The sequence below is a fragment of the Ylistrum balloti genome, unplaced genomic scaffold, assembly GCF_031769215.1.
Source record: "Ylistrum balloti isolate Yb309-2 unplaced genomic scaffold, AGI_CSIRO_Ybal_v1 Utg369856, whole genome shotgun sequence".
In the NCBI taxonomy this organism is placed as follows: domain Eukaryota; kingdom Metazoa; phylum Mollusca; class Bivalvia; order Pectinida; family Pectinidae; genus Ylistrum; species Ylistrum balloti.
The window spans coordinates 969,659-993,463 of record NW_026782006.1 but is presented as its reverse complement, the minus strand read 5'-3'; the positions used below and the strand labels follow the sequence as shown (position 1 = coordinate 993,463).

The 23,805-nt window shown below is 35.7% G+C and overlaps 1 protein-coding gene across 1 annotated transcript in view; it reads right to left on the bottom strand.

The window, feature by feature from the left end:
- Positions 1-284: 284 nt before the first annotated feature.
- The window catches only part of LOC132545742 (nucleolar pre-ribosomal-associated protein 1-like), a 29,312-nt gene continuing 5,791 nt past the window's right edge, over positions 285-23,805 (bottom strand). Inside the window, exons 6-33 of the mRNA XM_060209432.1 lie at positions 23,500-23,637; positions 22,799-22,929; positions 22,224-22,419; positions 21,888-22,025; positions 20,999-21,163; positions 19,836-19,941; positions 19,189-19,574; positions 18,480-18,587; positions 17,316-17,589; positions 16,895-16,979; positions 15,307-15,374; positions 13,585-13,736; positions 12,671-12,880; positions 11,489-12,461; positions 11,094-11,237; positions 10,439-10,695; positions 9,271-9,511; positions 8,832-8,942; positions 7,265-7,328; positions 6,206-6,368; positions 5,738-5,834; positions 5,336-5,608; positions 4,972-5,078; positions 4,571-4,714; positions 4,351-4,457; positions 3,659-3,850; positions 2,366-3,156; positions 285-2,085 (exon numbers count right to left, since the gene is read on the bottom strand). Of these exons, the coding sequence (XP_060065415.1) occupies positions 1,943-2,085; positions 2,366-3,156; positions 3,659-3,850; positions 4,351-4,457; positions 4,571-4,714; positions 4,972-5,078; positions 5,336-5,608; positions 5,738-5,834; positions 6,206-6,368; positions 7,265-7,328; positions 8,832-8,942; positions 9,271-9,511; positions 10,439-10,695; positions 11,094-11,237; positions 11,489-12,461; positions 12,671-12,880; positions 13,585-13,736; positions 15,307-15,374; positions 16,895-16,979; positions 17,316-17,589; positions 18,480-18,587; positions 19,189-19,574; positions 19,836-19,941; positions 20,999-21,163; positions 21,888-22,025; positions 22,224-22,419; positions 22,799-22,929; positions 23,500-23,637 (5,964 nt within the window). The 3' untranslated portion in view covers positions 285-1,942. The remainder of the gene's footprint in view (positions 2,086-2,365; positions 3,157-3,658; positions 3,851-4,350; positions 4,458-4,570; positions 4,715-4,971; positions 5,079-5,335; positions 5,609-5,737; positions 5,835-6,205; positions 6,369-7,264; positions 7,329-8,831; positions 8,943-9,270; positions 9,512-10,438; positions 10,696-11,093; positions 11,238-11,488; positions 12,462-12,670; positions 12,881-13,584; positions 13,737-15,306; positions 15,375-16,894; positions 16,980-17,315; positions 17,590-18,479; positions 18,588-19,188; positions 19,575-19,835; positions 19,942-20,998; positions 21,164-21,887; positions 22,026-22,223; positions 22,420-22,798; positions 22,930-23,499; positions 23,638-23,805) is intronic.

The window sequence follows — 23,805 nt, the reverse complement described above, 5'->3', positions numbered from 1 at the left end:
TAATCGAAGATTATATACACCAATCAAACCAGCAAATGTTAGAATCTGACATTAAAATAACCTACTGGGCATTGTGATATAGTTTTTCCTTGTTTTTGTTATTTTTCAATTTGTTGACACTAAACAAATTCAAATTTGACTTCACTGGTTTTTGTTCAAGGTCAAACTGCAAACCTGGATTTTGATGTTTCAAACCTTTTAATAGCTCAATGGCAGACTTACTCTCGTGACCTCCAGTATTTTATTAGTATTAACTGATTCTATATTAACACACAAAGAAAGAGGAGATTTGTGACTCTTTATTCACATTTACACAATATATAATGTAGGTCATTATATATGTAATATGTACAAGAGATGTTCTTATTCTATCACCATACATTACAGGGGGACATTTGGCACAACAATAACTTACTGATGTGCTCGGCCAAAAGTAAATATTTACAAAGGTAACCTCCCTTTACAATATCAAAATATAATAATGTAATATATATTGTAATGAACCTTATGTAAAAAGTGTAAATATAATATCAATTATATTAAACTCATTCATTATCTAGAATCGTGCTACAATAAGAAGTATATCAAGGCACTATCATGTCCTCTGAAGCTCTGCCTATTACATATTTTGTATTATCTGTTTTACTTAACTTAAGGAATCCTTTTTCTAAACAATGGGGATTTTTGAATGATCTAGTGAAAATTGTTTCATCCCCAGTGGTAGGTCCAGGAAGGCTTCAGAGGGCACATGGCAACATGGATTGGTTACATTTTCTCCCTGACAAATAAAATCCTCTCCCATAAGAAAACTACAATGTATAAAGGTTACTTCTCCCTGACTCAGAATACTACACAGCATAACCATTCTTTTAAACAACAAAAGAACCTTGCGGGGTTACAATATATGCCTGTCCCATGACAAAGAAATATTCACAATTTAATGACATGGTTGTAAATCCTTCAAAGTTTAAAAAAGATAAAATGAAAACTAGAGAGATCTCCTGACATTATTTAGACCATGAAGAATGAAGGAATTACCATTAAATCAAACTGCCAGTCAGGAAAACACAGCTTCATGCCATGGGGATTAAGCCTATCAAGCTTGATAGAAATTGATTGAGAACTAAGACAGGAGACCTCTGGACAAAATTATTATCAGGAAAATAACAATGGGCAGTAACTCCTGAAAATACAATCCAATCATACTGCTGTTTGGGGAAACTCAGTTTCATGTCAAGATGATTGAGTCTACCAAGTTTGAAAGAGATCAGTTGAAAACTATGGGAAGAGATCTCTGGACAGAGAAAAGTTTATGAAAGACAGACAGTGTGACACCTTAATACGTCCTATCAGACAGTGTGACACCTTAATACGTCCTATCAGACAGTGTGACACCTTAATACGTCCTATCAGACAGTGTGACACCTTAATACGTCCTATCAGACAGTGTGACACCTTAATACGTCCTATCAGACAATGTGACACCTTAATACGTCCTATCAGGCAGTGTGACACCTTAATACGTCCTATCAGACAGTGTGACACCTTAATACGTCCTATCAGACAGTGTGACACCTTATTACGTCCTATCAGACAGTGTGACACCTTAATACATCCTATCAAGAAAACTTCTTTCCTCTTACTATTGATTTCATTTTCAACATATCTATTTTTCTGTATTTGTAATAATTAATACTGAAACCCTTGAAAAAAACCTTTACAGCAGGTTCAGTTAATCAATCCTCCATGTCAGATGTAGAGTGAATCGTTTAACAAACAGACGCTGATTACTGAGATAAAATACCAGTTTCCACATTTGTGATGATCAACAGGCTGGATAACTAGTCAATATTACCATTTTTCTCAGAGTTTGCTGATACCGTCAATTCCATCACTTCACCTAGGTCTAGTAAAACATCACAACCTTTACAGATACATAATGTTAGAGCTTGGATGCTTTCTTCTTCTTTAGTTTTTTCTTTGAGCTATCGAAGGCCTTCTTCTGGTCGTTAAGGTTGTCCAAGGGCGAGGGCCATCCCAGGAAATATCTCCTTCCCGCAACAGAGGAATCTTCTGAAGACATGTCTACAGAAAGGAAACCAATGGAACAATTCTTCAGTTCAAACTTCAGACAGACATTTACTGTTGATAACATTAAAAAGCCTAGGCTTAAACAATGTACCTGGAATCACAGAACAAAATTAAAAATAGAACAATTATACTGGGACATACAAACATGAATAATGCTTAAAGAAACATACTTCATATGACTGAAGAGGAAAATGGATAAAATTCATGGCTGTGAGACCAGAGGAGGATTGTACATGGAACCAATAATAAGAATAATTAGCCAACATGACTGTACCTGTTGAGTTCCATTTGCAGAAGAATTCTCTCCATACTGCCAACATCTCTCCCTTCTCATGACCAGCAATGTTGAACATCACCTCATTCAAATTTATCAAAGTATGATTCAAATCAGGTCTAACACAAGAATCAGAGTCTATATAAATCTTGTCACCAGTGATGTTGTACAGTGCATTATAAATCTGTAGGAGACATCTCACCAATTCCTTCTGATCTGTTTCCCTTAAATGTTTGACCAGAGATCCTTTGTAAAAATGTAGGTGTATCCAAGTCACAATGCTATCCATTGTCTCATAACTCATATATGGAAGACTAGTTATAAAGAAGGAAATCACTGCCATGGCAACAGTACATGTGACCTGAACAACATCACTACCTGGATCATCAAGAAGATCTGGATTCCAGTGTAACAACAAGTCTACACTTAACAAACTAATCTTTTTATCTGTTTCACTTTCTTCTAATTGTCTGTCAGTCTTTTCTGATGTCACTTCTTTTTCAATAATGACTTTTGCATCCTTTTTGTGTTTCCCATCTTGTCTTGCTGTCCCCATGCTTCTGTTCTTTACATTCAAGAGTTTAAAGGCATGTGTACAGGTTGTTTCAATGTCTTTGTTGTTGATGACTCTTGCCGAGTTGACTAGGATGTGACAGACATCGTGTGTAGTGAGAGGTGTAACTCTAACATGTCCCTTGTCTTGTAGGTGCACCACTGTTTCCTTCAGGTGATTCAGCACTGACACAAGGGTCTCCAAGCATTTTTGGTATACTTCATCGTCTGTTTCTTCCCTAGAAAAAGTCAATGTTTTATGTCAGACTATGAAATCTGTGGTTTGGTGGCACAGTGGTAATGCACTTGCCTTTCACCTTGCCATCCGGGGGTTCCATTCCCGGAATGGACATGGAAAGGTAAAGGGTCACCTGTCCGACCATGTGGGTTTTCCCAGGGTAATCCAGCTTCCTCCCACAATATGACCTATCATGTGCTTACATCCAGGCCAACAAGAGTGATAAGTATAATTTGAAATAACTTGATTTGTAATTATTGTAAAATAAATAAAGTTTATGTTTATGAAATCTCTTATAAAATTGGTCATGATTCAATACAATAAAAGAGACTTTCTAACAGGGGAATTTGTAAGTCTTTTTTTTCTGACATTTTTTTATGTTTTAGAGCCATAATAGAACAATTTCTTATACTCTGAATTAACTGCAAAACAGTATAAGGCAAGAATACACTAACATTTTTGTTTTTCTTTTATAATTACTTACATTATATATCTACACTTACCCAAAGCACTTCACTAGGGACAGGAGACATGTCAACACCTCCCTGGATATGGCCAGTGGCAAACATTTGGTGACTTGTCCTTCCTTGTTAATTTCATAGTTGTTTCCCCTGATAGATCGGTGGCGTACCATAGAAAACCACAAGCCATAGAGTATATCACACACCATGACCAGTTTGCTACCACCAATATTTCTGTGAAAGTAATAAAATGCTGAATAATCCTAGTGCAGAAGTATACAAGGCCTGTTAAGTGTGAATTATTAAAGAATTGTGAGGATGGATGGAGTGTATGAGGATGGATGGAGTGTGTGAGGATGGGCGGAGTGTGCGAGGATGGGCGGAGTGTGTGAGGATGGGCAGAGTGTATGAGGATGGGCAGAGTGTGTGAGGATGGGCTGAGTGTGTGAGGATGGGTAGAGGATAGGTGGAGTGTATGAAAATGGGTGGAGTGTGTGAGGTTGGGTGAAGTGTGTTTCGTATTTTAGTTTAGATGATAATCCCTATTTCGGCAGAAAAAAAGGAAAGAAAAAAAAACCATCCAGATTCTAAAGGACTGAATGAGATATAGGTATTTCATCAACATTTAATTCTCATTTTTTGAAAGAATTCCATATTTCATATCTTTAAGAATTATTTTTTTTGATTCATTTGGAGTTATAAGGGTGATGTTTATATTAAAGTAAATAGGATACCTGCTAATCATGCCAGACAGCCAACTCAACATTCCGTGCTGCTTCACAAGGTAAAAGGTCACCGTCCTTTGGAGAGAGGCTGACTTCAGAATGTCCAATACTTGTAACTGCTCAATAAAAATGTTTCAAATTACCATAGTTGATCTCCTTATGTTACTGCATATGACAAGATTAATTAAGAGTAGGTTTTTAGAAAGTAAAGGTGTTGAGAAGACCTTACCTGAGTCGAGGCATCGCTGATACCAGAGTCATGAAAACTTAACAGAAGCTTGAAGACATAGCGAGACTCAAACAGCTTGTAGTCCAGAGTCTCCCTCAAACCATCTCTACATAAATCCAAAATCCAAGATCTTTCTACATTAAACTGTGAAAACAAAAATACAAATTTATTTACTTCACAGCTATTCTGCCATATTGTGTTATGTTGTACATAGGAAAGGAATTCTAATTTACTCCAATACAGAGATCCCAGGTTAAGCCCTGGTGGTATTGACAAAATATAGAAATGAAAGTCCTTTAAAAAATGACTGAATTCAATGTTCAGAAATGATCTGATAATGACATAATTTTTTATCATTATTTACATCTGTTCTTCGTAAATCACTGGCAATGTTCTTTTACCTCAAAGGCTGAGCTGTTGAACAGTTTATAGAACTCTGGCACTGTGGTGATGTCCATGGCAGGTTTCAAGAGCAGGAAGTAGTTCATCACCTTGTACATGTGGTCGTCTGTAGTAAACATTGGAAATCATCATTTCTCAACTCCTTTCATATAGAACTGCTCACCTGTAAACATCTCACCTTGCATAAATTCAAGATTTAGAATATAAACTTTGAAGTTGAAAAAACTTGACCTGTCAAATTTGCCCTTCGACTGTCATCAATCACATGATCTTTTAACTCCCAGCTTTTATTTCTAACTCTTTAGTTCATAAAGTAGAGAACATTTAAAAAGGCCATTTAGAAACTTCTGAACTTTGACCTACCATGCAGGAACATGAGTGGCACCATCCTTGCCAGAAACACTGTTATGATACAGGCTAGTTTGGTGTTTGGGCGTGTCACACTGTCTCTCAGTAGGCTAACCAGATACAACACTTGCTGTTGTTCTGGGAAACGTGCACCCTCCAGATGGTGAAGGTATCGTGCTAGTACATGGTAGGCAACACCTCTGACACCATTGTCATGGCAACTCAAAGCAGCAATGGTGTATCCTAGACATAAAGTCTCTGCAAACTTCCGGCAGTCCACAAAGGATTCTATGATGAACAAAATAAAGGCACTTTATCATTTATTCTACCGTCTCAATTGACTTCATATGAAGCACAACAGATATCTTTTTAAAGGAAACATCACTGTGAAATGATATGAAATAACTGTGACCTTACCTGGAGACAATAGATTACTGAACAATGGCAGAATAAAGCAGGGGTCATAGAGGTCATCAGTGACTCCATACACAGACAAATCCTGTATCAAGCCCGGCTAGTCAACATAAACAATACACAAAACTTCACAAACAGTAGACAGAAGTAAGAAATTACCAAAAACAACAATTTACAAAGTCTCTGACTGAAATCAATATTTTAACCAAGAAAAATGGAATGTATACACAGGTAAGGACGTGTTATCATCAACACTGTTATAGATTGAGACTATGAAACATAATAACAAGCATAAAAAAATGTATGGCAATTCAGATTTTGTCTTTCTTAAATGAGACAGATATATTTACAAGAAAATCATTAGATGGACATGTCGCTGGTTTCTACTTTGATGTCACATTGAATCATCAAAGTCAGAATGCCAAAGCACTACTATAATTTAGTTATAGACAAGGATTAATCAGTTCATACCTGGAGTTTCCTCAGCAATGGAAATTTTAAAATGGACCTCTCTAGCCGGCCACGGTCAATGTACTCTAACACCTGATCTGTGGATGGCTGTTTCCATAGCGATGACCCCATGGACTTCCTAATAGTGTGCTGCTCAGTTGCCTTTGGTCCCCACAGGTAAGGCCTAATGAAATTATTGTGGTGACAGTGAGCAGTGAAAAAAAAAGAGAGAGAAACTACACCATCTCTGTTCATATTCTGAATGCAGTCATAAACCAGATAAGATTTTTTTTCTAAATTGTAAAAGCAGTGAGACTTTTTGTAAACACAACCTGGTTTGTAAGACATGATTGTTATGATGCATTCAAGTATGAATGTTTGATAACTTTGCAGAAGTCAAATGTGACCTTTCACCTTTTAACCTTTACCAATGACCATCTTAATATGATTGGTGAAAAACTTGAAGTTGGTATATTACTGAGTAAATATAGACCAAATCTGCAGACTGGTTCTCAAGATATGTCATTGATTCTGAATGGGACAGGACTCAACAGGACAGGGCAGGATGCATAGGGACAGACAAACATGGGATCCATCTAAACTTTATGGTTATAGGGCAGTGCTTTTCAATTCCAGGGTCACATAAATTGGTAAAACCCCAGGCCCTGCTAAGGGGTTTAATACATTCTGGTGACCCCAAGGATAGATCATTCCTATAACTTTGGACATGAACAATGAAATGGAGTTCTGATTTGTTATGAGCCAAAAATTTAAATACATATTTGTTTTCATTACGCATCTTTTCAAAATCAAACCATCACTTAACAAACACATTGATGTATTTGAATTTTTCTGAAGTATTTCTGAAAAAAGTATCATAACTACATCTTAATTCATATTAATGCAAGGCTGTATTACCCCACCAGACATTTTATACATAGCCAGTAAACATGAATGTATAGCCCTGAACAGTGCAATATCACACACTGAGGTGATCAAATGTATACAAGTGACTGTATCATGGTTTTTATGTGTATTAACACTCCTTCATATACACATATATGTCAGTACAATACTTACTTGTACTCTTTCATAGAGACCTCATAGTTCTCATACAGATGGAGAAGTCTCAACAACTTCTGGTCTGAAAACCAAAGACACTTATTTATATAACTGTTGACACACATCATCTGTATTGACACACATCACATGTATCAACATAGTATTAAATATAAACAGACAATGACACGTGATAAAGTAGTGACACATGTCGTAAGTATTGACACATGTAATTGAGTAGTGACACATGTCATAATTATTGACACATGCTATAAAGTAGTGTTATTTTTGACACATGCTATAAAGTAGTGACACATGTAATTAAGTAGTGACACATGTCGTAAGTATTGACACATGTAATTGAGTAGTGACACATGTCATAATTATTGACACATGCTATAAAGTAGTGACACATGTAATTAAGTAGTGACACATGTCGTAATTATTGACACATGTAATAAACTAGTGACACATGCCGTAAGTAGTGACACACGTAATAAAGTATTGACACATACAATAAAGTAGTGATACATGTCGTAAATATTGACCCACGTAATAAAGTAGTGACACAAGTTGTATGTATTGACACATGTAATTAAGTAGTGACACATGTCGTTATTTTTGACACATGCTATAAAGTAGTGACACATGTAATTAAGTAGTGACACATGTCGTTATTATTGACACATGTAATAAAGTAATGACACATGTTGTAATTATTGACACATATAATAAAGTAGTGACACATGCCATAAGTATTGACACATGCCATAAGTAGTGACACACATAATAAAGTAGTGACACATACATTTAAGTAGTGACACATGTTGTAATTATTGACACACATAATAAACTAGTGACACATGCCGTAAGTAGTGACACACGTAATAAAGTATTGACACATACAATAAAGTAGTGATACATGTCGTAAGTATTGATCCACGTAATAAAGTAGTGACACAAGTTGTAAGTATTTACACATTTCATTAAGTAGTGACACATGTCGTTATTTTTGACACATGCTATAAAGTAGTGACACATGTAATTAAGTAGTGACACATGTCGTTATTATTGACACATGTAATAAAGTAATGACACATGTTGTAATTATTGACACATACAATAAAGTAGTGACACATGCCATAAGTATTGACACACATAATAAGGTAGTGACACATGCCGTAAGTAGTGACACACATAATAAAGTAGTGACACATACAATAAAGTAGTGACACATGTTGTAATTATTGACACATGTAATAAAGTAGTGACACATGCCGTAAGTAGTGACACACATAATAAAGTAGTGACACACGTCAAAAATATTGACACATACAATAAAGTAGTGACACATGTCATAAGTATTGACCCACATAATAAAGAAGTGACACAAGTTGTAAGTATTGACACATATAATAAAGTAGTGACACATGTCATAAGTATTGACACACAAATCAATCAACAGATTTGGTCCTGTAGCAAAAGCATCATCTATATTGACAATATCATCATCTATATTGACAACATCATCATCATATGTATTGACTACATCATCATATTTACGGACAACCTCATTATAAGTACATACCTGTTTGTGACAGAGTTGCACTGTAAGCACCAAGGTATATGCCTATGTGGCTGGAGGTACAGCAGTTCGGGCAGATTTCAACCAGCATCAACAACAGATCCACCAAACACTCTACAACATTCCGATTCAAACCTTATAATTGTTGGTTATTTTATGGAACTCATATAAAATTACTGACAGTGTTTTGTTGTATTTTACTAAACATCTATCAAACATTAAAAAACATCCACTGTAAAATCAAAATGATTCCTGGAAATATCTAATATTGTAAGGTTTTCCTGTGTCTTCACTCTTATGATTAATTTTAACAAAATATCAATAATAAAAAAAAACAAAAAAGACAAAAAGGAACTAATGCATGCCAGTTGTCATCATACTGTCTGAATACAACTCAGGTAAATATATTGTACCAAATCATTGTCCAACTCTGTCTGTTTACCTTTGACCTCTGATCCTTCCTCGTTCAGTATGATGGACAAAAACATGGAATGACTGAGCACCATATCAAAGACCATGTTAGGAGTAAGATCAAGAGTCATTCCATTTGAGTACACAGTCTTCATCAGAGTGTTGAGGATCTTATGAGTACTGGCACAGGCGTACTGTGATCGTAAACAAGCTTTCACAAAGGAGGAGAAGTCTTTACGGAGTTCAGAGGGCTTCACTTGTTCAATCACATCCTGTGTAAAATCACAAATAAGTTTAAATTCATTAGTCTAGATACCTTGTGGCTACTCACTTTTATTTCTGAACATGACCTGTGGTAGAAAACTTCAGTTTCCTTTTAAATAATAAAGCACTTCTCTATCCATAGACAGCTGTGTGCCAACATGACCAGATGTCTTACATTAGGGTTGAGACAAGCTACACACACACTACAAAAAAGGTAAAATATGATTTCTGTATGTACTTTTCTATCTGTTCTGTTGTTAACATTGAAAAGTTCTATATTTTACTGTTACTTTTGAAATCTAAACAATGAAATGCATTTATCGACACTAGATGGAAAATATAAGTGAACTCTATTCTCGTCAACATATTATCATGATGAATCATGGTACTAGTCATTCCTTAAGCAATGCCAGGGTAAATCATGGTGTGGAGCAACCTTTCCTAGCCTCTAATGTGCCCCCTTTCAGAGAGCAGCTACTAGTAGGCGAACTTTAATTCTCAAAAATTATTTGGCGCCTTTGAAGGAAACTATCAGTCCAATATCATGCCTCTAGGCATTTCAGTATTTTAGGTTGTTTTAAGGTTTTGACATATTTGAGCCCCGGGACCAAGGTAGGTCAACATCATCTTTGACCGTTTTGACCTTGAAAGTAGGTCAAAGACCTTTTTTATTTTTTTTTTTTCAAACATTGTCAGACTCCATCAAAGAAAGCTACAAACCAAACATCACAACTTTGTCTTTTGGTTCTTCAGAAAAAGTTGTTCAAAGGAAAGTTGATGAAACCAAATGTCAAATGCTGCACCATAACATAAGCTCAGAAACAGAAATGATTAACCCTCAGGATGGAATTCCTGAATTCCAACCTTGAATGGTCCCATCCTGAGAACTGAGATTCATTTCTTCAGATAAATTCAGTTTCTACATGAACTCTTACCTGAGTGGTTTTAGAAAGAAAATGGAGAAGGTATTCAACGAGGTCTCCATCCAGTCTCTCCTTTTTCTGTAGACAATACATTAAACATCGTCGACACACGTTGTACACTTGTGGTTCAGAAATGACAGGCTCTGAGCTGTCCCCTAGTGGAGCAGAGGAGAGGTAGATAAGCACCTGGATGTGATCCTTTTGGACTACCTTTTTGGTCTTTATAGCACTGGTAATGTTCTGACAAACATTTTTCTGTTTTTCCTTGTCTAAAAAACAAAGCAGAATCTAATGACTTGACTTATATATGATGTATCCCTAATAATCAGTACATCTCCTTGTTTTAACATCAGAATGGCCACTCTCTGCTTCTGTGATGAATACCTATAACCTGTTAATCTTAAGTGTAAATACAAAATTCTGAATCCAATTATAACTAAATCAAAAACAATCAACAGCATCTGACTGCATCTTAAAGGACTTTTGTTTAACCTAAAGACTATTACCATTCCCCTAATACTGACACTGGGGTTACTGGTTCTGTTTATTACTACATTTTTCAAATTATCTCAGAAGTCCCCCATCCAAAAAGTCTCCAAGTCAAAAGCTGTAGTTTTCTTTTCTAAAGCAAATATTCCTTAATTCATTGAACTTATTGCAGACTTACCAATAACTTGGAGCTTACACAGCAAGATAAGCATTTTACACACATGTCCTGTAAACTCTGGGTGGAGGTTAGATGTAGCCATCAAGTCTCCAAGGCAATCATTATAGTCTTTAGAGATTTTGTGGACAGCTTCCCCACCTTCAGCTGGAAAACAATTTAATAAACAAAAGATCATTTTAACCTCTTAGAACTGGGTTGTTTTTGAACATATGTCTGTCAAATTACGATTTACATTAGTGACACACACAAGACGAGAAATAATAAAACCATAATAATGTTTTGTAATTCTTGATAGCATATCTGTCAGTACTCAATAACCCAATCTGGACACTCTGTCAGTTGTCAATAACCCAATCTGGACACTCTGTCTCATTCATACATTCAATATTACTCACTTTTTCTGTTCAGAACACACTGTAGGTACAAGTTCAGTAAAGGAATGCTCCCAAACATCTGTTCCCCGTCAATATTTGTTTCCATAATCCAGTCCTCTAGAAAGGACCTAGCTACTGAATTATGTTTAACCACTATCATGGCAATCCCTTGTTTCACACTAGAGGAGCTATTCAGCAGGCGCCACATGGTTGACTTAGTAATTGCAACAGAGAAATGAGGAAATATTTGCAGAAGATTTTGACAATTAATGTCAAGAACTGTTGAGTCTATGTTGCACATCATGTCTAATAACACTTTAAAATCACTGATATGTAGAAGTGCGAGGCTGTGGTGGTGAGTGGTCAGATTATTACACATTTCCTCTAGCAGATTCATGAGGAAATTTCCCAAGGGTGACAACTCTGATGACAAGCCAATCAGCAAAGATTTTGGTAGATAGAGGACTGTGTGTAGGAGTGAAAATTGTGTCTCTTTCTCTAAGAATTTGGTAAATAATCCTAAATTATTCTGGATCAATCCAACCAATTCTTGGTAGGTGGAACTTGGTTCCTTTCCCTTTTTGATGGAGTCCATGAAATTTGTAATTTTCTCAACATATCTTTTGAGAACTAGTGCCAAATCACTGAGATCCTGTTCTGCAATGGACAAGAAGAGCTTGCTCAAGTGAGATGTGACAAGATGTCGAAGACAACTGGCTGTCAGAGCCGGGTAAGCAGGATCCACTAGCTTATCAGCTGGATTATACAGAAACCATTGGAGCAGCACCGGGTGGGTAAAAACTGTTCGTAGCACTTCAATCAGAGGCTCTGTCCTTGAGTTCTGACCAAGGTCAGACAGAAGATTGAAATCATTTTCAGTCAAGTGATCATCACATTCTTTTGAAACTGTGGCTTGTCTTGTTGTACTTGAGTGTATTAATGCAATGAGGGTTTCTAAAAGTACTTTTAAAGCATCACTGGATTTTGTGCCCATCTGAAAAAAATTATCATTAGTTGTATCAGAGGAAAAAAGATGGAAAAATTTGTCATCTTATAATAGTTTCTTCATATTTGAGTTATATTTTCTCTTCGACAATGAGTACTGTTATGTGTGTGCTAATACATTCAATGTTTAACAATTTAAGAATTGACCGTAACAACAATCGATAATTTCTAGAATTCTTAACAGATTAATCAGCATACCTTGCTGCAAGTTTTCTCAAGAGTAACAAAATACAGCAGCAGTTGCTTGGCAACAAGAAGCATGACTTCCACATCCAAGTCATCCAGACTCTTTGATAATTCTGCGACCTTGACCTCTTCTGTTGTAGCACACAACCTAATGAAGCCATGCATCATTGTTCTACTGGATAACATCTGTACACCTTCACTAGGTATTTTTGTCTTCTTGAGCTACAATAAACCATAATTCTTGTGAGGTTGTGATCTCAGTGATCTGCAGTCGCACCATTTATATCAGTCATAGTAAAAAGGTTCAACCTAGCAATATTTCTAAATCTGATCCTATACAATGTTTACCTACAGCTATCATTCCAAACACCCACTTACACCTCTGTCAACAGCTAAATGCCAAGAATATTGACTGTGTCTTGAAAGCATAATTTTGATGAAACTAAAACATATCACTATAAGACAAACTACAATACAAAACAGATATTTATCTGTGTGTAATACAGGATGGCATCTACCTCATAAAACTAAACCACAAATTTTAGTGCAATATGGATTCAAGATGAAAAGGAGAGACAATTGTATTGAACTTTCTCCAAAATAATGTCTTCTCCAATAGTAATCATAAAAAGACAAAAATTGTATGGTTTGCAGAAAGATATCAACTAACATGTAACCATTGTGGACTAATTTTGAGTGTGACAGTGGTGTGATTGTGTGAGGAATGACGTTTATTTGTAAGGATACATCAATTATAGCAGGTATGAAAAATGTAATTAATCAGGGTCTTTCATAATCGAAATGCAGGACTTCAAGGAATATAGCTATATTTACTAACTACCTGAAGTACTAAAGCTAATTATCCATGACCTCTGTAAGAAACAATGAATTTTGTTCTAAACATTCCTTTCTGATCATTTAGATACCTTTTGTGATGGTAACCATGACAATATGTAACTGGTGACTCCACTGTCCAGCTGGTCTCCATGACAAGCATTCAGCATACACACCAAAGGGAGAGGTTGTATTTGGGAGTGGAAAAGATCCAGGACAATACCAGACACAAAGTTTGTTACACCTATTAATTAGATACAGACACAAAGTTTGTTACACCTATTAATTAGATATAGACACAAAGTTTGTTACACCTATTAATTAGATATAGACACAAAGTTTGTTACACCTATTAATTAGATATAGACACAAAGTTTGTTACACCTATTAATTAGATATAGACACAAAGTTTGTTACACCTATTAATTAGATATAGACACAAAGTTTGTTACACCTATTAATTAGATATAAACAGGTAAATAAATTAAACTTAAATTAACTCAAATTTTATCATCCATCATCAGAGCTAGGATAGTTTTGAAAACTGTTATAAGTATTGTTAAGTTTGAAGTATAGATTGGTCATAGATTCCCCACTGGGCTATTATACAACTGTAGGTGGCAATATCATCTCAGAAGGTTACAAATTTTTTAAGTATTAGTGACTTGTACGGATGTATATGTCTTTTGTCCTCATCACATCACCAATTATACTCACTCAGTGCCCAATCCTTTGTCCTCACATCACTAGATATACTCACTTAGTGGCCAATCTTTTGTCCTCATCACATCACCAATTATACCCACTCAGTGCCCAATCCTTTGTCCTACTCACATCACTAGATATACTCGCTTAGTGCCAATCTTTTGTCCTCATCACATCACCAATTATACTCACTTAGTGGCCAATCATTTGTCCTACTCACATCACCAGTTATACTCACTCAGTGCCCAATCCTTTGTCCTACTCACATCACCAGATATACTCACTTAGTGGCCAATCTTTTGTCCTCATCACATCACCAATTATACTCACTCAGTGGCCAAGCATTTGTCCTACTCACATCACTAGATATACTCGCTTAGTGCCAATCTTTTGTCCTCATCACATCACCAGTTATACTCACTCAGTGCCCAATCCTTTGTCCTACTCACATCACTAGATATACTCGCTTAGTGGCCAATCTTTTGTCCTCATCACATCACTAATTATACTCACTCAGTGCCCAATCCTTTGTCCTACTCACATCACTAGATATACTCACTTAGTGGCCAATCTTTTGTCCTCATCACATCACCAATCATACTCACTCAGTGGCCAAGCATTTGTCCTACTCACATCACCAATTATACTCACTTAGTGGCTAATCGTTTTTCCTCGTCACATCACCAATTATACTCACTCAATGCCCAATCCTTTGTCCTACTCACATCACTAGATATACTCACTTAGTGCCAATCTTTTGTCCTCATCACATCACCAATTATACTCACTTAGTGGCCAATCTTTTGTCCTTATCACATCACCAATTATACTCACTCAGTGGCCAAGCATTTGTCCTACTCACATCACCAATTATACTCACTTAGTGGCCAATCATTTGTCCTACTCACATCACTAGATATACTCGCTTAGTGCCAATCTTTTGTCCTCATCACATCACCAGTTATACTCACTCAGTGGCCGAGCATTTGTCCTACTCACATCACCAATTATACTCACTTAGTGGCCAATCTTTTGTCCTACTCACATCACCAATTATACTCACTTAGTGGCTAATCATTTTTCCTCGTCACATCACCAATTATACTCACTCAGTGCCCAATCTTTTGTCCTTGTCAGATGCTCCAGAGCAATCACCATCATTGGGCTGTAGGGAAACCTGCAAAGAAAGGAAAAATAAAAAGTAATTTACCGCACATTAGATATGTGAGCTTATAAATTTACATAACGTATGTAGAAAGGACAAAAAGATTCCTTCATTACAAAGTATCACAATATACAAGCTTGATTCCTTTATTACAAAGTATCACAATATACAAGCTTGATTCCTTTATTACAAAAGTGTCACAATATACAAGCTTGATTCCTTTCTATTACAAAGTATCACAATATACAAGCTTGATTCCTTTATTACAAAAGTATCACAATATACAAGCTTTATTCCTTTATTACAAAAGTATCACAATATACATGCTTGATTCATTTATTACAAAAGTATCACAATATACAAGCTTGATTCCTTTATTACAAAAGTATCACAATATACAAGCTTGATTCCTTTATTACAAAGTATCACAATATACAAGCTTGATTCCTTTATTACAAAAGTGTCACAATATACAAGCTTGATTCCTTTCTATTACAAAGTATCACAATATACAAGCTTGATTCCTTTATTACAAAAGTGTCACAATATACAAGCTTGATTCCTTTCTATTACAAAGTATCACAATATACAAGCTTGATTCCTTTATTACAAAAGTATCACAATATACAAGCTTGATTCCTTTATTACAAAAGTATCACAATATACAAGCTTGATTCCTTTATTAAAATAGTATCACAATATACAAGCTTGATTCCTTTATTACAAAGTATCACAATATACAAGCTTGATTCCTTTATTACAAAAGTGTCACAATATACAAGCTTGATTCCTTTCTATTACAAAGTAACACAATATACAAGCTTGATTCCTTTATTACAAAAGTATCACAATATACAAGCTTGATTCCTTTATTACAAAAGTATCACAATATACAAGCTTGATTCCTTTATTACAAAAGTGTCACAATATACAAGCTTGATTCCTTTCTATTACAAAGTGTCACAATATACAAGCTTGATTCCTTTCTATTACAAAGTATCACAATATACAAGCTTGATTCCTTTCTATTACAAAGTATCACAATATACATGCTTGATTCATTTCTATTAAAATGTATAACATGTTAACTTTGACTGTACTCAGAACAGCTAACAATGAAAGTCCCTACTTCTAAGCATAAAAATATCAACATTTAACAAATTTCTCTAAACAGTACCTTCAACTGATAACCATGAAGCCGGAATCCATTTGGATGTAGTCATAACTGATCTTTTTGGACAATGCTAGATCAAAATCCCTTAAGAAACAAGGAGATTCCTTTTCTTCAGATGAGGGGTTAGAAATTTTAAATATTGCAATTCAAAATGGTCACTAACAGCCATCTTGAAAATCTAATGAAGTTAAAATTATGACATGCACAAGTGCTTGGACTATTCATTACAATGATATCATTAACTTGAGACAAGATGAGATGGTGTGGTACAAGACAAGGACCAGATTGACACGATTACCTAACCCAGAAAATGGTGGAGGTATATTCTTAATTTCATTGACAAATGGAATTTGACTACCTAAAGGCATCCTCATTGACATCTGCTGTAGTAACAGAATCAGTGGTATCCTCTGGCTCCATATCCTCATCCATGTCCAGTATTCCTTAAAAAAGTAGTTAGGTTCTCTTAACATGAACTTAGTACACAATGCATTAATTGTATTACATTATTCCCAGGTGAATGGTTGTTAATCATGTTCTCAAAATGTGGATATACTAGGGGATGGAAAAAATGTGAAAACTACTTTCTATATACAACATCAGGTTATAATCAATGAATCAAAATACCACTGAGAAAATACAAATTCATGTCATTATAATAAAGACTACCAAGCTTGAAAAACATGAATGGAGTACTGACTGAGGAAGATGACCTCCAGGTAAGATTTGACAAGGTCAAAATATGGAAGAAAAGGTATATTGGCCATAATGATATTTACCATCAATAATGCTGTCATGAGTTCCAACACTAATATTGTCTAAGTTACTTCCCCCTGTTGTCTCCATGGTGATGGCCTCTGATACGAAGTCACTGACCTTGTCAACATAGGGATAGGGGTTCTTGATGAAGGTAGTAAAAACATGAGCCAATAGTTTGATAACTTCGACCTTGTCTTCATTAGTAGTGAGGTTCTTCATGGACACACTGAACTGTCTGATCCATAACTGTAGCTCTCCCTGGTGGTACTCAAATAAACCGGTGCTAAACAGCAACTGTTAGAAAGGAAAACATATTGTAATAAAAAATATATACACAAAATATGGCTGTAAAATACTATGATTTTTACAGTGTTTGTTATACCTGATCTCCTACACAGTATTTGTTTAGAGAGTCTGCCTTTCTACCTAGCTAAAATCTTATAACACCACTACCCTGTAAGGGGAAGGCTGTCAGAAAAAGAAATCCTACGAGAGAAGTGATAGCGTACATCCTTTCCTACACAAAAAAGCTTGGTACTATACCTCAACACAGAGAAATTTAAGGACATAATATGAAACTATTGACAGAAAAGAGGGTATTTTCTTAACCCATGCTTTACCTGTGCAATGTGTCTGTAAACAATATCTTTACTTGGGAGTTAATTAAGGCCACTTGCATCGACAAGAGTCTGTAAATATTTACCTGGGAGATGTATGTATTAATATGTGAATTAAAGTCCCTGGTAATGACATGGGTCTGTATGTATTTACCTGTGAATTAAGGTCCCTGGTAGTGACATGAGTCTGTAAATATTTACCTGTGATATAAGGTCCCTGGTAGAGACACAGGTCTGTAAATAATTACCTGGGAGATGTATGTATTTACCTGTTATCTAAGGTCCCTGGTAGAGACACAGGTCTGTAAATATTTACCTGGGAGATGTATGTATTTACCTGTTATCTAAGGTTCCTTGTAGAGACACAGGTCTGTAAATAATTACCCGGGAGATGTATGTATTTACCTGTTATCTAAGGTCCCTTGTAGAGACACAGGTCTGTAAATAATTACCTGGGAGATGTATGTATTTACCTGTGAATTAAGGTCCCTGGTAGTGACATGGGTCTGTAAATATTTACCTGGGATATAAGGTCCCTGGTAGTGACATGGGTCTGTAAATATTTACCTGGGATATAAGGTCCCTTGTTGTGAGTGTCAAATCATTCTGGCAGATAGAACTGACCTCCATCATTATCTCTAATAATATGTGCATCAGGGAGCGACCATCTTGACTCTAGAAATATGCATAAATTTTTTTTCAAACGAAAATCAACCATCTTAAATTAGTTAACTTAAAATTCTACATTATCACAATAACAAATTTATTGATATACAAGTTTCTCGAGTGATCATTAAGCACAATAACATTTTTTTTCTAGAGAGTCAATAAGAATAGCCATATTGAATGATTAGTGACCAAATATAAATTATATATATCATACGGAACCAAATTTAAGATCCATTTCATCACAGCAGTGACTATTCAGGGAAATATTGTAGAAACATTTCCACCTCAAACTTCAAGTCATAGATACGGTCTCTATTGTTATGCCATAATGCAAACAGTGTGTGTGATGTCATTCATTACCTAAATCTTATGTCAGAACAGGGTAGTACACATCACACTTCACTCTTTCAAGTTGTTTTGAAAATGACAGCATACAATGGGACCTGAACTACTATGTGATGAAGGATTACTGGTTTACATTAAATTTGATTTTACTGACAGAACAATAATACCCTCGTAATCATAAATATTTCTAATCTTCTCTAACCTCCATATATACTGACAATGCTGTCAACACAAGTTAAAACCTAAAATGTGTCATACATACATCTTTACCCCAGGGCAGCTTGCGTGCATCTGTCCTAGATAAAAGTTTGAGAAGGTATAACTGAGGAAGCATGTGATCAAATGTTTTGGAATCTGATTGGTCAATCGTTTCAGCTGATTTTTCTGATTGGTCATGGTGATCATTAGCTTCTGTTGATTGGTCACTTTTAGTATCATTCTTTTCTGACTGGTTGCCATTGTCATCTGTATCCATCTTTAGCTCATCATTTTTCACGGCAGTTTTCTGGGACAATTTTTTGACACCACCCAGGAGCTTATAGATAATAACAGGGTCATCCACAAGCACAGAGGGCACAAGGTCTTGATATAGGCACAGTGTCTGTTGTATCTTGATCATGTGTTGAAGAGGGGTCACAAAGGTCACATCTGCAGAAAGATCACATTTCATTTTAACAATTATTATGATTTATTTCTAAAAGGATCAAATTAGCTACCAAGTCAACATTTTATCTAATGATGTCACAAATGATAAAAAAATTCTTCCATCATGTAAACAAGTGGCCAAATGGACTTTAACTACACCTGAATTTTGACAAAAACTCCCACAACAACTGTTAATTGACAACACTATGAAAGACGTCACTTTGATTTCAACAAATAACTATTGACGACCTATAGAACTTTTACCTGTGATTTTGCTTTCATCGTTATCAAGCTCCTGTGTCTTGACCTCGGAACCAAGTGTTGTCGCATGGTCCCAACACACCAACAGAGATTTAATCTCAGGGACAGCCTACAATGTATAGACAAGTGCACTGGTGTATTTTGATAAAGAATCCTATACTATGCTTGTGAATTTTTAATAATTCACTTTTTCAGACCCTAAGATTAATTGATAAAGTCATAAAACCATGTGAGGGTCAATAATAAAGAAGAGTATTTAATTAAAACTATACCATTTATTATCATATATATTTCAGGAGTATGACAGAATATTTTTTTCACAAGTGCAAAGCACTTTTCAGTATAATGTCACCTGCTGGATTGTCATGGTAACATGTCCAGATTACAGGCTGTCAACCAAATCTTCTTTAAAATATAGGAGGAATATAGGAACATTTTTTCAACAAATATTGGAGCTTTTTGCTAGTTTTGAGGCAAGACATATAAGTTTTTCAAACGAAAATTGTTTCATTCAAAGGCATATATGCTAACAATTTTTACCTTCACTTACTGTTTCTATAATAATCAATGATTGAAAACTACGTTAAAGTAACCATTCACTTCAACAGCATCACAATCCAGGCAGAGAGCTGCTGTATAGCTCATCATCATCATCATCATCATCATCATCATCTGAATGGGCACCTAAAAGGCCAATATCCTGTTGCACTGCCTTGCAAGGTGCCCATACAGGTGATAAAGAGATGCACTGAATCATTTTCTGGTGGCTGGTGATGCTGTTAAAGACTTAGGAATTCTCTAACTTGTAAAAGAAGCCAATAGCAGTATCAAAGAAATATTTACAATCTTTACATTTATCAGCAACAAATTTCCTGAAAATTATAGTAATATTTTTCATAAACTAGGAAAATATAGGAAATATGGGATTTCTTTCAAAATACAGGTTTTTGAACCAAAATATAGGAAAATAAAGGAATATAGGAATCGGTTGACAGTCAGAGATTATGACAGTGTGATGACATCCTAAAGTGGTTATGTTTGCCTCAAACGTCTGTAAATAATGCATTCACATAAAAAAAAAACCCAAGTAAAGTCTTGTATAGACCTTGACCACATTGTGATTGATCTTAAACATCCGAGAATGACCTTAAGCCAATGAGACTGACCTTGATGACCTTTTCTCTGTAGTCCTGTTTTATGTCATCCCTCTCTGTGTGTGAGTACCAATGCCCTAGATTCTCCTCCGTCACACATGCTAGTGCAGTCATCGCTCTTTTCAGCATCATATTAATGAAGTCCAGAACCGTGTCACGAGGCACTATATGTCTGTGCTAAAACAATTAAATGATGTCTTTGTTTTACTATCCTATTTTCACTTCTACCTATCAAATTCTTTCTGAGTTTGCCATCTCTGGTGTCAGATTTGTGATTTACATCACGACTACATCAAATGATCTTTGATAACAAAATCGGGGCTTTTGACTTTAGCACATACACAATATGTATTCATATCAATATGAAACTGACCTTAGAGCTAGAGAGTGATGTATTTTTCTTGCCATGAAAAGATGAGTGTCAGTGACCTAATGAGTGATGTGTGACACTGACCTTCAGATTGATGTGACCCCGACACTGAATGATGTGAGTGACCCTAACCCTGAGTGATTTTAGTGGCACAAACTCTGAGTGATGTATGTTACCCTGACACTGAATGATGTGAGTGACCCTAACTCTGAGTGATTTTAGTGGCACAAACTCGGAGTGATGTATGTGACCCCGACACTGAATGATGTGAGTGACCCTAACCCTGAGTGATTTTAGTGGCACAAACTCTGAGTGATGTATGTGACCCTGACACTGAATGATGTGAGTGACCTAACCCTGAGTGATTTTAGTGACCAAGACTCTGAGTGATGTATGTGACCCTGACCTTGAATGATTTGAGTGACCCTAACCCTGAGTGATTTTAGTGACCAAGACTCTGAGCGATGTATGTGACCCTGACCTTGTATGATTTTAGTGACCAAGACTCTGAGTGATGTATGTGACCCTGACCTTGAGAGCCTGCAGTACAGTGTATAACATCTCCTGTGGAGGTAAGGTGTCCACCATCAACATATCCACAAATTTATGGGCATTCACTCTTTCCTTGATCTTGAACACAGCTGGTAGGTCTGACTGTTTTTCAAAAATCTGAAGAAGCAAATATTTAATATTACCTTGTCTGCTATATTGACTTTTTCTGCAGTGAAATAAAAATCAACCTAAATTTTGTAATCATTTTTCTGATAATGAATTTCATAAAAAATACATTCCCATTTCAGCTATCACTATGGTAATGATTAATCTTGTGTTAGATTAAGCTTTGATACAGAACTGTCTGATCATGACCTTGCAGAGAAACGCCATTGAAGCCCGCCACTTAGGAGAAGGTCGTGGTGACAGGATGTTTAACATGGAGGGCAGGAAATGACACAGCTGGTCTGGGCATGCCCGAAGTGTCTTTATAACCAATTCCTGGATCAGTGGTGATTCTGTTACTTTGGTCAGTGATGTCAAGAAACTGGTCAAAATGTGGTTTTGATTTCTGGGGAAAAAAAATCAAAGTTTAGAAGTGTATTACTACTGTTTTTCATGCCCTTGACTTTAGTTTCCAATATTTTTTCTGTGAACAAACATCTTGATTTTCCCCTCGAGGATTTTACAGAATCTTTGTAATACAATGTAACCTAGTGTTCTATTCATGTTGCTTACACAAACACTTTCACAGTGAAACCAATAAGAAAAGCGAAAGTACTTTATGAAATATTACTTTCTACACTAGTCTGATACTCAAATCCCACTCAGAGTTAGAATTCAATTTTAGATGTTCAAATCCTATATTAGTAAGGTATTGGTAGTGTTTCCAGAGTAACACCTGTCCAGCTCTAATTTCCTTGATACTGAAGTTACAGAATATTTCTTACTGTCCAGTAGTGCCCAGTGATTTGTCGTAGAAGTTGATTCCATATCTGTGAGAGGAACACAACTCTACCAAGAGCTGGTGTGTAGCCTCTGACACGGTTTTCTGGTCCTCAGTTTGATTGGCATCACCCACCTGTGAGATAAGTTTCCTTTAGCTTTGTAAACAGAATGCACTCTTTATTGATGTGTGATAATATAAATGCCAACATTTCATTGAACCGCAAAAAAATGCTATGCCTGGAAAAAGCTATACATATTACATAACTGCTAAAGGTTATTACCATCAAGTTAGTGGAGAAAATGTTTAAATCTATTCATATACTTCTCCCACCCCATACAAGAATATCCACTCTTTTAACTGTATGGCAATGCTTTGTTATATCTCAAATAAAAAATACCAACTACACTACACCTTAAATTTTTGTTGTTACCTGGAAATTGAAATTGACTGAAAGTCATGTTAAGATTTGAGACTTCAACCTCCGATGCCTTCATGTTGGGGAATCATTCTACTGGTATATTAAATGTTTATATATCATAATTTAATACCATGTAAAGGGTATGATATATTTTCATTAAAACTTAAATTTCTAAACTATCGCTGCAATTTAAGGATTTCATATGATCACATAAAGACAAACTAATCTTATAATAATGAAACTTTTATGCGAAGTTTCTCAGAATGGTGAAGATTTTTACTAACCTCTATCTGATCCTCTGCTGGCCGGTTCTGCCAGGTGCTAGGACCAGTCCAGTGGTACATCTGACCCAAAAGTCTCATGTTGGACTCGGTAAACAGTCGCACCTTTAATGTCTTACTAACTGCAGGATTCTGGACAACCTGAATATAAGAACAGTGACTGTATATTGACAAAACCTAAACAAGCTAATACAATGTGATATGGGGAACCTGGCATATCTTAAATCTTCTTTTAACACTGAACATATATATAAAGCTTGTTGTTAACATCACTAGTATGTGAGATTGGGTTTATGTGTATCATTTCAA